The sequence below is a fragment of the Lepisma saccharinum genome, chromosome 14 (genome assembly GCF_977018435.1).
Source record: "Lepisma saccharinum chromosome 14, izLepSacc3.1, whole genome shotgun sequence".
NCBI lineage: Eukaryota > Metazoa > Arthropoda > Insecta > Zygentoma > Lepismatidae > Lepisma > Lepisma saccharinum.
Window position 1 is genome coordinate 55287689 of NC_139242.1, and position 17636 is coordinate 55305324.

The 17636-nt window shown below is 39.0% G+C and overlaps 1 protein-coding gene across 1 annotated transcript in view; it reads left to right on the top strand.

Annotated features, from left to right (window-relative positions):
* The first annotated feature begins 1507 nt into the window (after window positions 1-1507).
* LOC145998904 (protein obstructor-E-like) overlaps window positions 1508-17636 on the top strand; it is a 29273-nt gene continuing 13144 nt past the window's right edge. Inside the window, exons 1-2 of the mRNA XM_083135649.1 lie at window positions 1508-1706; window positions 12641-12841. Coding sequence (XP_082991775.1) covers window positions 1664-1706; window positions 12641-12841 — 244 coding nt within the window. The 5' untranslated portion in view covers window positions 1508-1663. The remainder of the gene's footprint in view (window positions 1707-12640; window positions 12842-17636) is intronic.

Sequence of the window (17636 nt, forward strand, 5' to 3'; positions counted from 1 at the left end):
ACAAGAAGCAGAGAGAAAAGGAAATCATATACATAGGGAAAGAAAGAATGGGAGAAAGAGATATGGAATAGATAGAAAAAGAGAGATCGGAACAAAGATTGAATAGAAAGATAAAAAGACAGAGAGAGAGGCCAACAGGCCAATAGAAAACCAGATAGAAAATGAAAGAAACATAAAAATTGATGCAATAAATGGGGGGAGAGAGAGAGAGAGAGAGAGAGGAGAGAGAAAGATGGAGAGAAGTAGAGCTATACATAGCAATGATAATGGATTTATTGATTGATTAATTTGGTTCATTTCTTCACTTTTTTCCCACTTTTGGTTAATCGCGAAGATGAGGATGAATTGTGATCAGATGAAATTGATGAAAGGGCAATTACAAACACAACACAGGCACCCATAGGATTATACTGACCGTGCGTCCAGTTGCCAGAGCCTCGTTAGTCTGCAACAATTCAGTCTAGGGCGTACTACGTGGAAGGGTAACCCTTACACCCTAGTGATATCGATACGTGGCCAGAAGTAATTACTAGGCCTCCCGATAAGGCTCGGTTAAGGTACGTACATTGCACAGTTACCTAAATCGCACTTTAAACCATAGGCCCGGTCCCAATTAGCTTCTCCGAGAACAACGTTAACTCAAAACAAACTCTGTCAAAACTTTTGACATTAGCAATAACGAAAATTCGTTACTTTGAATACAATTCACTGAAATGGCTCTCCCCTGTATTCAATACCCTTGTTATTAAGCTGCTGTGAGTATAATGGCAAGGCTAGATATACGTATGCTGTTGGAATCTCATTTTAAACTGCATGTGTATAAAGAAACTTTGGCAAACTCATTTTTCAACCAGTGGCGTGTCCTTCACCGAGAATCAAACCTTGGATCACGTGATCTTGAAAAGCACTGCCATTATTTTTGCTAGTATAACGCAGACAGAGATTTGAAATGGTGTTTTAAGTCCAATGTATGGATATACAGTTTGAAGTGGAACCCGGGTATCGAACCCAGGACACCTTGATTACAAGACAACGACGTTAAAATTACGTCATCGGGAAGGCTTATATAGATATAAACAAGTTGAAACATGATATAATTTTCATTATTGCGTATTTCCGTGGGTGTAAATTTAGTCATTCTTAGAATTGCCAATCTCATTGCAGGATCTAATTGTGTAAACGTCTGCTTCTGTCCACATTAACGCCCTCGCAAGTAATTATACTAGAAGACTGCATCCAGAACTTCCCGTTACAAAGCTGGCTAAACGGCGAGCCCAAAACAAAAGGTGTAAAATGAAGGCAAAGCCATTGCACGCAGCCGGTCGAGGTGAATGAGCAAGTAACTCAGCGGAGCGAGGAAGATATTTGGCGGGATTGTAACATTCGCGCTGAAGGCCTTTACGATAAGGTCCAAGGAGTACCGAGGACACACCGGCAGACACGGGGTGACCTGCTGAAGAGTACTCCTTCCCCCCCTCCCGCTCCCGCCGGGCGTCCCTGCTCACTTCCCCGCCAGAAGCGTCGGAGGAGGAACAATGTGGAGGGCGAAATTTGTTCAGGTGGAAAAACAGCTTTCCTAGATTAATCTGGAGGAGAGCCGGAGAGCAGAAGGACTTTTGACTTTGAGCAGTGTTTCTTCCTCGGCGCAGACAAGCACAGCACCATGTGGTTCTTCAGGACATCCCTGCTTACCGGCCTTTTCTTGGGTGAGTACCTCGTTGGAAGATTGTTACATATCCTCCCCTTTCGAAGGCAAAAACTGATTCTGGAGTCCAGAACCAAGATAATCGCCCCAGGTATCGCACGAAACGATATGTTGAGCATGGAACTTTGCAAAAACGCCTTGGAGGTCTTTCAGATCAGTGGTTAAGCATGGTTGTACAATGTAATTAGCCCATTTGCAGTCCCGAGATAGTGGTTACTGTTTTAGCGAAGTGACGAAGGGGTGGAATATTTTCCATCGAGAAAGGAGACTGGGTACAGATGCATGCTGGGTGTGGTGTGTCAGCCTTTTCCGGGGCCCTGGGGGGCCTTCTTACGTAAGCATCATAAAGTGAAGGCTTATAACTCGCAGTGCATAGGCACACAAGCATATTGATATAGAACGAATGCAGCTCGCATGACAATTGTGCAACGAAATGTTTCAAAACTGTAAATATGCGTTGCTTTGTATGCCGGTCGGTTTTGTCGGCTGACATTAGCGTAACGCACTGCAAGAATCCTTAGTTCAAATCCAGTGGAATGTATTTTTTTTAAAAAAAAGTTAGGTAGACTTTGCACAGATAGGCTGCAGCTACAGCAGCTAGTTTCAAGTGGGATCCTAACCATTATGTGCCTCCATCGTGTATCGAACACATCATGATGGCAGGGCATGTTTCATGTCGCAACTGTTTAATATTTCATCATCCATTGTCAAGAATTACTCTTTATACCTAGAAATCGGCATAAAATTACTTATATCACCAAGATAAAATACAATACGTAGCGTACGGCACTAAGGTCCAGGAATAACGATAACTTTAACCTTTTGATTACCAAGCGCATTTTGCCATGTAAGCCCTCCGGGGCTTTGCTTAAGCAAAGTGCAGAGTTTCATTTAGATGACTGTAGATCGGAGGCTAATTGCCCTAGACAGACGAATCAAGTACCGTTATACGCGAAATGAATCATAGATTCGGACTATATACAACTTATGCACATTGAGTGTATATATGGATGAGGGGAGGAGAGGAACCGGAAAATTTCAAAATCTCAGAAAAATGCCCCTCCGCCCCTGGACAACAAAGTACAGACATTGTCAAAATACACATGAAAATGATCGCTGGCATGTCTGGAACAAGAAAATAATTGCTCTATTATGATATGAACAATACAACACGACGTGTACCCCCAAAACGATATGTCCGTATGCCACCTGAGCCATTCAGCAAAATGCGCAGTTACCTTGAAACGACTGTAGGTCCGAAGTTAATTGTCTTAGACGGACGAATCAAGTACCGTTACACGCGGAATAAACCATAAAATTGGACTACATACAATTTATGCACATTGAGTGTATATATAAATGCGGGGGGAGGGGAGGAACCGGAAAATTCCAAAATTTCTGAAGAGAAATGCCCCTTCCCTCCTCCGCCCCTGGACAACAAAGTACGTTGTCAAAATACACATGGAAATGATCTCAGGCATATTTGGAACAAGAAAATAATTGCATTATTATCATACGAGCAATAGAACACGACTTGTACCCCCCAAAATACATGTCTATGCGCCCCTGACTCAGTTTCAAAGGAAGCCGCCATTTTCCCGCCATTTTTATGGAAGAACCTCGGTTATTTTCGAAGACCACAGGAAACCAAAGGAGTAGTTACTCATTTCGTATGTACTGTCGATGTCGAGAATATATGACACTTACGAAACTAAGACTGGTTTTAATAATGAAGTTAAGTTTGACGGTTTCGCAACTTCTTTCCGATTTGAGAGTTAATAAGGTAAAAGATTAAAACGTAACACGTAAACCAATATGTTTGTCTCTTTATGGTGTTTGAAAACGTCGAAATAACAACATTAGTTGGGAAATGCAAATTTATTTAGCATGTTGTCTCCTTTGACACTGACTATGAACCTCAAATACGACCTCCAAAAGTTCCACTCATCTGTCAATTACGCTGGACACTCCTACTTAAAAATCGAATATGACTGTGAAAAACGTACAGAAATATCAGTCTAACTACACTGAATTGTTCATTCTTCCTCAACAGGCCACCACATTTAATTCATTCTGTTATTGAGATTACACATAGATTTCGATATCTATTTATGTGATGACTCTTATTCATTACTGCATGGTGATCACTGGTAGTAAGAGTCAGAGGCGTGCCGAGAATATACGAAAGGGAGGGGTTTTGTATACTTTTTTAGTAGTCAGTCCTCATTTTGCCATTTTTTCTGCCTTTGACGTTATTTTTCTTAGCGGGGTATAACCCCCACCAACCCCCCTTGGGCACGCTACTGGTAAGAGTGAGTTCTCCCAAAGCATCTTGCATTCAATTTCCAAGGAGTGAAGAGTGTCTTTCTTATGAATACTTGATGTGATATACATATCTGTCAGAAGTGAAAAGGTTATAGGAGTATATTGGTCACGCCATCTTTATCCTAAATCTAAAACGTAAAGAGCCTAATTGGAACGGACGTACATCCAGTATATTTTTTATGTTAATTTAAAAGAGAGAAATATCCTAAAACTAGAAATAATGGTAGAAAAAATAAGATTATGAACAGAATTTGCGTGGACTTAACACTTTACAGTTTTCGAGCGACATTGTGAGTTTTAAATTTCTCTCCTTTTTACTGCAGTTTTGTAAAGCAACGAATAAATTCCTGAAATGATTATTTCTTTTGGACTCTTGGAATTAGAAATAACCTTTTTCACGGCTTTGTTTTATACTTATGGGACGGAGAAACAAATTCTCCCAAAAAGGGCAACATGTATTTAATTATTGAGTTTTTTTAAATTCCATTGATACAATCTCGGTAACTTATAATCACGTGAATTATCATTTTCCCCATTAGTTTCCAGAGAAAACCCTGTGTGGGCTGTCAATCACTGTCCTCTCGCCTCAAGAAAACTTAGGCACCTAAAGAAATGAAGTCATCCTGATAGTAACTGCAACCCGTCACACACCTTTGATTGTGTCGGTTGCATATTCTTAATTGGAGACTTATTTACTACATTGGCCCTTCCTTGACAATAAACAAATATAAATATCATCGGGGACCTTGATAACATGAAACTCTTTTCACCACAGTAAAAAGTAGCTGTTTAGATGCTGTGATATTAAATGGTGTGATATTCAAAGGGAAAAACCGTCTTCGATTCGCAAGAGTTGCTGTCAAGTTTCAGCGACTGACTCAACAGTCCAAGAGTCCACATTACGTAGTACCATATTAACTATGAGACTTGAAACACACCTAAGTATCTTCATGTAATGGCTAATTAGCTCACCAACTAAAATTTCCACCTGCACCGTGCTGGTAAAAGTTTATTTTAAAGCTTAATTTACGTCCAGATTCAATTTGAAACTGTACTAAGAGCTTGAACTTGGAGGATAGAAGAGTATGCCATATCAATAAAGTATCGTAGTTTACCTGCTTCATTGTTATCGTTTTGCATCATAAGCATCCCTCCATTTATTCACCTCCAAGGATGAGCAAACGTCCCCACTTCGTAATTTTTACATCAGACAAGATCATATTTCACGAAATTGTGTTCCTGGAGAATAAATATCTACCTTGGTCTGATTATTTCTTCTCTGTCACTTAATAATTTTACTTAAACTTTCCACTTAGGATGTGACGTTCTTATTTGCTCCTCCGAAAAAAAACCCAGCGAAATCCAAGTGATGTTAACTAACAAAAAATATTGTTTGTGAAAAATCGAAAGCATCTATATTTCTTTAAATATAGTGAATGAGCCAAGAAATTAAAACAGAAGAGGCAATAGAAGGCTAATTATTACGAATTATTTATGAAATAGAGGAAAGAAGAGGCAGGAAGACATCCATATCATATTTCAAATTCGACCCTAGAACCACGGACAACAGACTTATGGTTCTTGCGAGTTAATCTTGGTTAGGCCTGTTCGGCGACGTGGCGACAAGGTCAGAGGTCAGAGGTTCGAACCTTGGGAATGGCATGCGTCTACTATTTCGTTCGTTCCATCGCCACTTACAGCATTCATTCTCATCCTAAGATGCAGAAAAACAACTTTAAATAAACTCAATAGACAGGTTTGGTTAGTCTATCCATTGAGAACTAAACTGTTGTAAGTAGGGTCGGTTGTCTATCGCGTCAAATGGTCGAACTTTAATTTCATCACCAAAGCTCCCCGGTTCGAGTCCCGGCCTTGACATGGGTGTTCTGTGTGACTGTCCCTTCACCAGTATCATTTAATCATCACTCATCTTCATCGTCGCGATTAGCCAAAAGTTGCAGAAAAGCGACGTTAAATAAGAAAAATACAACTACCAAAATGTGTTGTTCTTGCTTAATAATATCCCGAGTTTAATCAAAACAAATTGGTCCCTTACAAAAATCACAATCTGAAAGAAAAATAATTACTTTGTAGAAAGTATAAAACATACGTACATTGCATAGTTGTACAGTTGGTTGTCAATTGTGAAGGCACAGCGACACAAATATAAAAAATACAAAGCCTGTACAGTCGTGCGAAAAAAACACACGTTCTATTTTTTCACTATTATTCGAGAGATGTATTGTTGCTAAATTTTCACAGAAGATGAGTGTAAGTTTCTGTGTCGACATCTGGTGGAAGCATAATCAACCTACAAACGCCCATCATTTGAGGTTGCGAGTTCAGAGGAACAATCGCTTGAACGTCGTGGACTCTTCTGCTTCGAGGAAGGGAACAGGACGACGAATGGAGATTCGTTAAGCAATTTCACACTCGTCAACATCTTCGACATGATTATTTCTGGGAACCAGCGTTTTCAGGCTCCTCGAATGGAGAAAGATGTGGGAAGGGTCGCTTCGTTCTACTTTGAGAATGTCTTACGCAGAGGCCAATTTGGTTAAGCAGGGGAAGAATGTCAAATTGTAAGTATACTCTATGCATAGATAGACAGCGGAAGCGGAACTATATCCGAACCACTGTGCTGGTGCCTCCGCCGTGTATCGAACACAGAACCCCTTGATTACAAGGCAGAAAAATAATGTGTCGCTTGTATAAATTGGGACGAAGCTATAACCAATTGATTAGAATAATTGGCGTACGTAGGGGGAGCTGATGGAGCTACAGCCCCTCCAAAATTTTCGAATGAAGGCAGTAAAGAACTCGGGATAGCCCAAAGCGAAAAGTGCAACCCCCGCATTAAAATTACCTCCCGAATACCATTTCTGTCTTTTTAAATTAAATAAAATAAAGGCTAAAAATGGTAATCACTAAATATTTTATTGTCTATCCTTCCCTGCCTAGAATGCATCTATGTAATATATATTTTTAGAATCTCAGCTCCTTCCGAAAAAAAGACCCTGCGTACGCTAGTGAATAGTGATGATAATCTGAAATTTTCAAGAAGGTAATGGTGCAAAAATGGATTTACTTGCTGGGAGGTAACTGTATATATCTTTATACACATAGTGTAATATCAGAGAGAAAGAGAAGGAGAGGATGGATAAGAAAGAGAAGAAATAAATTAGACCTCTCCGATGGCGCAGTGGTAGCGTCGTCACCTTCAAGGGGTTCCGGGATCGATACCCGGTGTAGGCACATTTTAAACTGTAGGTCCAGTCCCAATTAGACTTACTGTGCATAAAGTGGACTTAACATACCAAATCAATCAATCAATCAAATAAATAAAGGAGACACAAGCGGAGAGGAAGAGACATAAACAGCTGGCCTCTTGTGGCGGAGAGATAAGCGTGACGAGTTTCAAAGTCATAGCTTCTAGTTTGGAATTGTGAAGAAGACATGGATTGTTTGTCCCATCACGTATTTCGTCCGTTCATCTATTCATGCTAATCGTTGTGATTAAACCAAAAGGTAGAAAATCGACCAAAATAACGAAGATAGTCAACGGTTGGGATCTCCCTCTCATCTTTCTCTCTTTTTCATGTCATTCTCTCTTTTTTATATATCTCTCTCCCTTTCTTTATCCCTATGTTACACTGTAGCTTCGTTGCCTCTCTTTTTCCTATAATTATCTTTCTGTTTCTCCCTTTCTTTTTGTATTTTTCTTATTCCTATACTATTCTTCCTTTCTCATCCTCTACTTTTCTATCTTTCTTCCTCTGTTGTTCTATTTGTTTCTATACTGCTGGACAAAAAAAACCGGACACTTGCATTTTTTGTGATAACGCATAAATTCTGATTCGAAGGCTAAGTAAATGTTGCAGAAATTATTGGAAATAAGAAATCCTGAATATATTCAACAGAAAGCAAATTAAAATTTATTGTTAATAAGTTAAATTAGAACATAAACGAAAGTTACAGAAAACTACCAAAAAAAATCTTAGCAATATTTTTTTTAATATTGTTAACTGGTACTGGTGGGGTCTAATAGCGGATATTACCTCCCCTGCCATCAATTACAGCTTGTAACCGCCGTGGCATACTTCTAATAAGGTTGGCAATCACTTCTTGGTCCAATTGCTCTCATTCTTCTTGAATAGCACGTCTTAGCTCTTCAATTGTTTCTGAAACTATTGCGCGGTTTCTGATATGTCGTTTAAGTTGATCCCAGACGTGCTCTATCGGATTTAGGTCCGGACTTTGTGGTGGCCATTCTAATCGCGTAATCGCAACTTCGTCCAAGTACTCCGTGACAATATTCGCAACGTGAGGACGCACATTGTCATGCATAAAAACAAAGTCCGGGCCTATGAATGGTGCATATGGTACTACATGATCTGCCACACATTCTGTAATATACCTGCAAGCTGCCATTGCCTCATTATCTACAAGAACCAACTCTGTACGTCCTTGTAAAGAGATACCTCCCCAGACCATGACACCACCACCTCCAAAGGGTGTTATTTCAACGAAACAACATTGTGCATAACGCTCATTAGGTCTTCTATACACATGTTCAAGCCCGTCTGATGAACGTAGGTTGAATTCTGACTCATCAGAGAATAAAACCTTTTCCCACTGCTCCACATTCCAACGTAAGTGTTTTGTAGAAAATTCCAGTCTTCGCTTCCGGTGACGTGCTAACAACCTGGGACCTGCAGCCGGTCTCCGAGATGATAAACCACTTTCATTCAGTCTTCTACGAACTGTTCGTGAAGAAACCACAGTTCTATGAACATTTCTCAAATGCTGTGCCACAATATTTGAAGTCCTACGACGGTCTCTTAAGACTATTATACGCATTAAACGATCTTCCCGTGCTGTTGTGCATCGTTTCTGACCAGAACCCGGTCTTCTACCATAGGAACCGGTTGCGTCATACCGTCTGAGACCTTCATGGATAGTACTTCGTGCTATATTTAGCACCCTAGCAATATAGTGTACACTACGACCATCATCGCGAAGAGCTACTGCTTTTACACTACCTCTTCACGTCTCATTTTCAAGCTAGCAGCAAACTTACAATACACTTGCAAGAAAAATACCAGCAATGACAATGTCAATAATATATGTTACTATGGTTACTATGAACCAAAATTCATGCCTCTCTAGACATTAAACAAAATAACATCAACAGGAATTGAAAATCAATAAATTAAAACAAAATTGCATGAAATTAATTTTGAGCCTACTAAGTGTTCCAAATAAGTAAATACGAGTAAATAAATAAATAAATAGATAAATAATAAACGAAAAACTGTGGAAAATGTTCAATAATGAATGTTCAATTGTTCAATACTTAACTGAGAGCGTAATTCATAAGTAATTGCAATTCAGATGTCAAATATTAAGGTGTCCGGTTTTTTTTTGTCCAGCAGTATATATTGTCTCTCAATTTCCCTTTCTCATTCCTAATGTTTTCTATTTCTAACACTTTCATCTCTTTGTACCTCTGTGTGTGTGTGGGTGATTCCTATTCTACCGTAACTGATTCTAAAAAATCTTATGTTGGCTATTAAATTGGGTTGAAAGGTGGCTAACATAATTTCACAGTGGGCTAGAATACACCCTCGCTTATCAGGTTGTGACGGCTCTCACAGTGAATGATATAGTTATTTTCGCTCAAATCAAACTTCATACTGATTCTTTATTTAGTATATGAACATTAATTAATAATATGTCACTTTTATAATCAGTAGAGTTGTTTTTCGTCTTGTTCACGAGACTCAATATGACAGTGAGAACTAAACACGTATTCCTAGCCTAGTCAGGGTGTCATTTATAGCTTAGAGGGGCTAATCAGATGTAAGGAAACCACTTCCAAGAACTTTGGCAAATCAGTATTTCTTACATTTTTAAAAAGCCATTGTTGACTATTCCATGACAACATAGAACGTGGCAGATGAGAAGGCTATGGTGCATATTTTGTCCTCTTTTGTAGGCTGTTATTGGTAACATTTCTTTTTTAAAAAAAGATATATATATACATATATCTATTTACTTTCGAACTTCGAATTCCAGGTACGTGTTATTAATGTATTTGCATTTTGGAAATCTTTTTTAAACTCTCGGGCAAGGATTTTCGAGAAGGGGAAACCTTTGGTTTTTAACACAGGAAGGGAACATGTTGTATCAGCATGAATAGGTAAAGGCAAAGTTCAGTGCCAAAAAGGCACATTAGGGGAAGGGGGGGGGGGGTAGGGCCCACATTCTCGATGTCGGCCAATTTTGGAGGTGATGTGATCAGAACCACGCTCTGTCCGCCCAGTGTTGCCTCCTGGTATCCATTCATTTTAGGCTGGATTAGCCCCAGAGCTTTATGCGGGGACAATACTGGAAAAACTCCAACCTTAGATCACCCACCCCGGGAATCAAACCCGGGTCTCTCGGGTGGCAGTCAGACGACATACTGACTAGAGCACTGCGGCTTCAGTAATAGAAATAGCATGAAAATGAAATATATTTCGGAAAATGTTTCAAAATATGGAAATTTTATGAAAAACAACTGTAAAAATGTGGAAAATAAAAATAGCATTTTTGGAGCTTACTTACTGCCACAAAGAAATAATAAAATATGACTGATTTTTTCATCACATGAAGATGTGGATTAACATATATATCAGTTCTTTGTTAATAAGAAAAGGTCACGAAGAGATGGGCTAGGAAATGTCTGGATTCGGAAAAACACCGGTCCTCGTTTTCGGTACGATGCTCAAGATGGAAAGTAGACGGTTTTGAAGGGCAGTGCATTTGCTCGGAACGCGGGCAAGAGAGAGAGAAAAATGAAAGAGAATGCAGACAAGAGACTCCTCTTGAACGGAATCACTCGTGCATCGTCTCGAGAAAGAAGAGCGCCACATATCCTGCGGTGAGCATCAAGATCTGTGTCCCTGTTCTAGTTCTGGTGACCGCTCCTTGCGATACCGCTCTTCTTTTTTGTTCTTCGTCCTCAACCTGTTCCACTTGCCACGGCCCGCTGCTGCTCAAACTAGCGTGCGGATTGCAATTCTACCCTCTTCTCGACCTGAAAGCCTCCTCAAGAGCTACAGCGGTCAAGTTCGTCTTGAAGAAGACGGTTAAGTGATGCCAGACATCATTAGCATGCGATTTCCAGTTGCAAGTAGCTATGATATTCATTAATTGAATTTTTTTTTAAGTCCACTTTATGAACAGATAGGCAATCGGAACTGGGCTTACAGTTTAAAGTGGGATCCGAAAGATTGTGCAATGTGTCTCCACTGGGTATCGAGCATAATGAAATGCACTAAATTTGTAGATGCCGTGTCAGTCATTGGTCCTCTCGCGTAACCAAATGCTTAACGCTCTCACCTTTGATGCGAGAAATCTCGGGATCGATTCCCGGTGGGAGCCCATAAAATTCCGATGTTGACTCAGTATCGTTGGGGCAATAGGCATCTTGCAGGCCTTTTTTATGGTCAGTTTAGGAAAAAATTAACTTTACACCCCCCATCCCCTAAATAAGTTAAAATTCTGGTTAAGTACTTGAAACTTTACGTGAAAGTTCTGTAGTAGTTTAGCACGATTTAGTAGAATAGGTATGCCCCGTTCTGCTGCCAAATGAAACTCGCCCAATTTGTCATTCAATTAAGTAAATATTAAATTTTTAAAAACAACTTTAGTCAAAACAAAATCTTCTCGAAACCTTTCGTATCTGATGTGTGAAATTAGATTATCCAAAACTTGAAATAATACTGTACTAATCTCGTATATAGTAGTTTAAAGCATATATATAAAATTGCGAGTAACTTGAGTTTAAATTCTATTCGATTCATATTATTATTGTACACACTTTCGTTGTGCTTTAGTGTATTCTAATTGAAAATCTCGAACTAACTTATAATATTTGAGTATCATCAACTCGGTTCTCCACTTTTTAAGATAAATATTTATTTATATATTATATTTAGCTATTTCCCGTCCCTTCTTCCTTATCTTAAGGTGAACGTCGGGATGAATATAAATTATGGGTAAAGAAGCAGATAACGAAACAAACACAATGAAACAACAGCTACGCCCTGACCGGCACTCGAATCCAAAACCTTAGAACCTTCAAATATCGTGAGTCAAGCACTAAGCTCCCTCTCCACTAAGCGGCTGTTAACAGATGCTGAAATTGTTTCTGATTCATAGAGAGTAAGCAATAGATATGACCAGATCCTGATTCTGGGAACCTACATTTCGGTTCTCACCGGATATTTTCAGTACTGGATATCCTGATCCAAAATTTTTAGTCATCCCTAGTATGCAATCAAATTCTAAAAGGCTATACTATTAATTAATAGTATCGTTTAGAACGCAATGCCATCAATTGCATCGTGGCAATTTTTTCTGTTTCTTCAGCGTGCTGTGTATTCACTCTTTTTAGCTACAACATGGAAAAATAATTAAGCATAGACATCATTGAAATCATATAGTTTCGGAGAGTTAGCGTGCAGATTAAAATATTTCAAGAAATTATGTTGTTTGAATGATATCTACACAATGCATAGTATGGATGGCTTGGTTTGACTTGATTTATTTTTCTTCCAACAGGCGTCTTGGCTCAGTACAAATGCCCTGAGAAGAACGGCTTCTTCCCTGACCCGATTCAGTGTGATCTTTACTACGAGTGTGTGGATGGAGTTCCCGAGGAGAAGCTCTGCCCGGATGGCCTCGTGTTCGAAGACACCAACCGGAACCACGAAAGGTGCGACATGCCAGTCAACGTAGACTGCGGGGACAGAACTGAATTCCGTAAGTACAAAACTCAGAAACATATTTACTTCCTAACATGCACAAATTTGAAGTTTTTTAATAAGCTAATAATAAGGACACATACTCAGCTACCATGGACGGCACCAGAATTTTTTGTACTGGCTCAGATCATTGATGAGAATTGAAAAGTAGAAATAGAAACTATCAAAACTATTATTATCATGATTGATTGATTGATTTGCTTTATTTTACTTCTCCTTTTGTGTCACTTTTGGCTAATTTGGGAAGATGCGGATTAGTGATGACATGATAAAATTGATGAATGGACACCCTGGCGTCGTAGCACGATGTGCTAACCACTTTTTTTATTATTTTTATTTTAAATAAAGGAATACCCCTATTCACTGGCATCCCCCGTCATTCACACTTTTTTCTCAACATTCGTGCATATCAGTTTTTCTCTTTATTCTCGGTTTTCTCATTTTACGGACAATACAAACATCCAAGTCCTAGCAGAGACCCCTGGTTTCGTAGCGCGCTATGCTAACCACTCCGCTACGGAGGCCGGCTATTATTATTATCTTGGTTATGATTGTCATTATACAAAGATAACTATTATAAACTAATATAAGTGAACCAATTTTATCACAAATTTATTATTACCATTAAATAATAATAATGATAACATTGAGGAGAGACTTCTACTCGATCCACTAGAATAGTGAATATCTAGCACAATTTTTTTCATTATTATTTTACATTTCATACAGTTAGTGTACTTATATGCTCAGTTATTAAATCTCGATCTACACAAATAGTTAAGAGGAAATGTTAGTCCTAAAGTTTATGGTGTGTAACTTCTCGCACAAAACTCTAATTTTTGAAATTTGGAAAACTATGGAATCATTTATTCTTTGGATTAACAGGTGGGTTATGAAAACAAAATTTGTTTCTTGTATTTCACACTGAAATTTTTCGACCTCAACACAGTTCTTAGTTTAGTTATTCTGTTCGAATAGTAACTAACCAAACTTCATTCATGTTATTAACAATAAAAATAACAAAATTTCTTCAATGTCTTCCCCGACGCCCATATCAGCTACTACAAAACACTAAACCGCATCCTTGTCCTCGAATGAGTATAATCCTCATGCTTACAAATACTTGTGGCTGCGCCTAAAATACCTAAGAAAATAGGCAGAAATTAGGGAGAACAAAACGGAGAGGCTACTGCATCATAAATTGGAAGAATATTTCTGATCTGTATTGTATTTGTATTGATTCATTTTGCTTTGTGCCTCTTCATGGTTAGATAAAATTGATGAAGGAACATTGACAAATATCCGGACCGGGACTTGAACTTGTAACCTTCAGTGGCGACACCACCGGTTGAATACTCTACTCGTTTGACCACCGAGGCGGTTTAGGGATTATGAACACAATATAATCTACCAAAATTGCTGCATACCCAAGTGACACCTTTAACCCAGAAATCAAATATTTTTCAGGGATAAAATTCCCACGTCACTTAAATACATTTCTGTACGATGAACGTGTTAAAATTCCAACTATGAATAATAGCCTTCAGATAATGAGCTGTGGTGTCGTCAGACAATTTCATTTTCAAGGGTCAGCGAAATATTTTCGGCATTTCTGCTTCGGTGATCATAACTTCCAATATTCTCTTTATATCCCCTTATCTCCCTCTTTCTCTCTTTCCTGCTTCCTCTCTCTCTCCCTCAGTGTTCGCCTTTTCACCTAATTCTTTATTATTTTGTTTCTCTATCTCTTTCATTCTTACTTTGTTTTTGTAGCCTTGTCTTACTTTTCATGGCTTCTTCCCCCTTTCTTTCCTTCTTTGTACTTTTCTCTTTGTCTTCCTATTATTTTTCTATTTCTTTCTTTCTATTTCTCTTTCTTCTTTTGTTTTTCCATGTTTTTCATTCTCATTACTTTCCCCCCTTTCTTCCTGTTTTTTATATCCTTCTTTCTTGTTCTGTTCTTTCTTTCTCTGATTTTCTACCCCTTTCTATAATTCTACTTGTCTGTCTCTGTTCCCCAACTTTTCTTTTTCGCTCTGTCTGTTTTTTTCTAATTTTCTCTTTATGTATTTTTATCCCTTCCTTTATCCTCTCTGTGTCTGAATGCTTGTATGAATTTTGGATTGTTGTCTATTTGAGTTGATAGCCGGGCGGTCAGAGGCAATATCAGATAATGATGATGAGGTGAGAAAGTCCACGAAATATCTTCAAAGGAAGTAAACCTAGTTCTATATCAACGTTATGCTCACATAGGCTGATCGGCGCTTGAACTACACTTTAAGGCGGTATCTGAACTAATCTAAAGAGTTCCTATTGCGATTCGAACCTGGGCTTCCTTAATTAAAAGTCTCCTTCATTGTTTAACCACGTCATTATTGTATTTATGCTTTTAGATTAACAGTATTCGACGACTGAAGCCAGGTCTTCTGTTTTTTTTGCAACGTGAGACTTTATAGGATCATGTACAGTCACGGACACTTCTGGGTTGTAACGGAGGTTGTTACAACTCAGAAGCATCCATGGCTGTATATGAGAGTTGATCACAATTGATTAGACATATCGAGATTTGAATTGTACTATTATGATACCATTCGGGGGCACATTTTGAAAAAATATTTAGAAAATATGATTATTCAAAAGTCCTCAGAGAGGGGCATATTTGTAATCCCACTAACAGGCAAGTATCTAGAAATATATTTCGGGGGCTCCGAACCAAGTGTTTCAGGAATAATAATAATAATGGTAATAATAATAATAATAACAATGTTTAAATTAAAATAATTATATTATACTGTAACTGTATTAAATAACATAAATGCTCATTAAAATATATACATTAATATTACATTATCATTACACGAATAGGTAAAAAGAGTATAAAAATAGAAGTATTCAGCATGTGTGTATTCATTATATTGCTTACCAGCAGTTAAGATCAATATAATTTGTATAAAAACAAGTGCCTTGGTAAAGAAATTAATATCAATAAATGAAAAATTACGTATTTATTGCATAACAAAAAAGCATGTTGGCGAAAAGTAAAGTTCCTGATTATATTTTATGCATATTGTTATCATAAATACTAGTGTGTAAGCATATTTGCACTGTTCTGCAAAAGCCATATGCTCCTAATATAATCCTTGCCTTTTAATAAGTTCAGAGGAAATTGATAACCACTTAATATACAACAAATGAACAAGTATATTTTCATTATTTAATTTTAGTAATTGGTAAAACTTTTTGGTAGGGGACCCGGACCCCTGGACCCCGCCCCCCGTCCTTCCTTCTAACGTCTTTGACGGATAAGTTGCCACCTCGGTGACCTATTAGTTCCGGGTTTAAGATGAGAGTTGGACCTTTGTGAGTCTCTCTTCAATTTCACCTAACCATCATTTATTCTTATTGTCACGGTTAGCCAGAAGTAGAAGAAAGCCAGAAGAGAAATACGTCCTTCAGAAGTAGCAAGGGTGGATATCTCAAACATCTTGCAATACTGTTTTGCAAACCGTAGCTGCCGACCGAAGGACGATTGGTTGAAATAATGAGCCAGATCGAGACAGGAGCGCCGCAACTTCCTCCATTGCCACCCGGAAATCTTGCCTTTGAATGAGAGGGCAGATCTGCATGTTACGTTCATCAGCAACAGTAAACAAACAAGCGAAAGTGAGCTATGCCTAGCCCGCCCGCCTTGAGCGAAGTCGTGAGGTGATTCATTTTCGGAATACGGAACCTAGCACACCTGAGCGTCTGTGTGGACCTCGGAATCGTTGGACGGAGAAAGGAACTAGTTAGATCTTTTCCCTGTTTCCGGCGTGACTGGTAGGATTTCTTCTGCTTCCGCGTGCGCCGAGGTGCAAACAAGTTTCGTGGCTTTTTCGAAGCGAGGTTACTCCTCTTCGTAAATACGCTTTCGGTGTTACTGCTATCGCTGCTAAATGTTCAGGTCTCGTCTTGTAACCTTGGGGTAGGCTTATCAGTACTGTAAGTCATATCGAGAGACATGAGTAATGAAAACTGTAAATGGAGGAAGAATAGAAGAAGTTTGGAACAACCCTAGAAAGAGGGGTAGCAGCGGGAGCTACAGAACACCCATCTATACTTCCATATACAGGGTGTATCTAAATTCCCATTACAGACTTTGAAGGCTTGTAGTGGGGACCGAAACGGTTAAGTTTTGCATAGGAACTCATGTCCGGAAACGTACCGTTTCCCCGCTAAAAGCAAAACACCACCACAACAGACGTTGAACTCTCCCGCGTTTTCGGCGCCAATGACCAGGGTATACGTACGTTGGCCTGCACGTTCGCTGGGCTTGACTCCGCTCGATTATTTCCTGTGGTGCACATGAAGAGCCTGATTTACGAGACCCCGGTGGAATCAGAGGAAGACCTGCTGGAGCGGGTTATGGCAGCGGCGGATGTTGGGGATCGTGTGTACCAGAATATGATACGTAGGTACGGTGTTTGTGTTAAAGTCAATATTCGCCACATCGAGCCCTTCTTGTAAGTGGACGCTGCAGCTATGCAAAAACAACGTACAGTAAGCAGCAGAAGTGGGAGTGTTCAACGTGTGTTGTGGTGGTGTTTTGCTTGTAGCGGGGAAACGGTACGTTTCCGGACATGAGTTCCTCTGCAAAACTTAGCCGTTTTGGTCCCAACTAGAAGCCCTCAAAGTCTGTAATGGGAATTTAGATGCACCCTGTATATATATATATATAAATGCACAATGCACATATGTATTACACTTATCTTTCTCATCACACACATCAAGTTGACAGAAATGCTCAATAACAG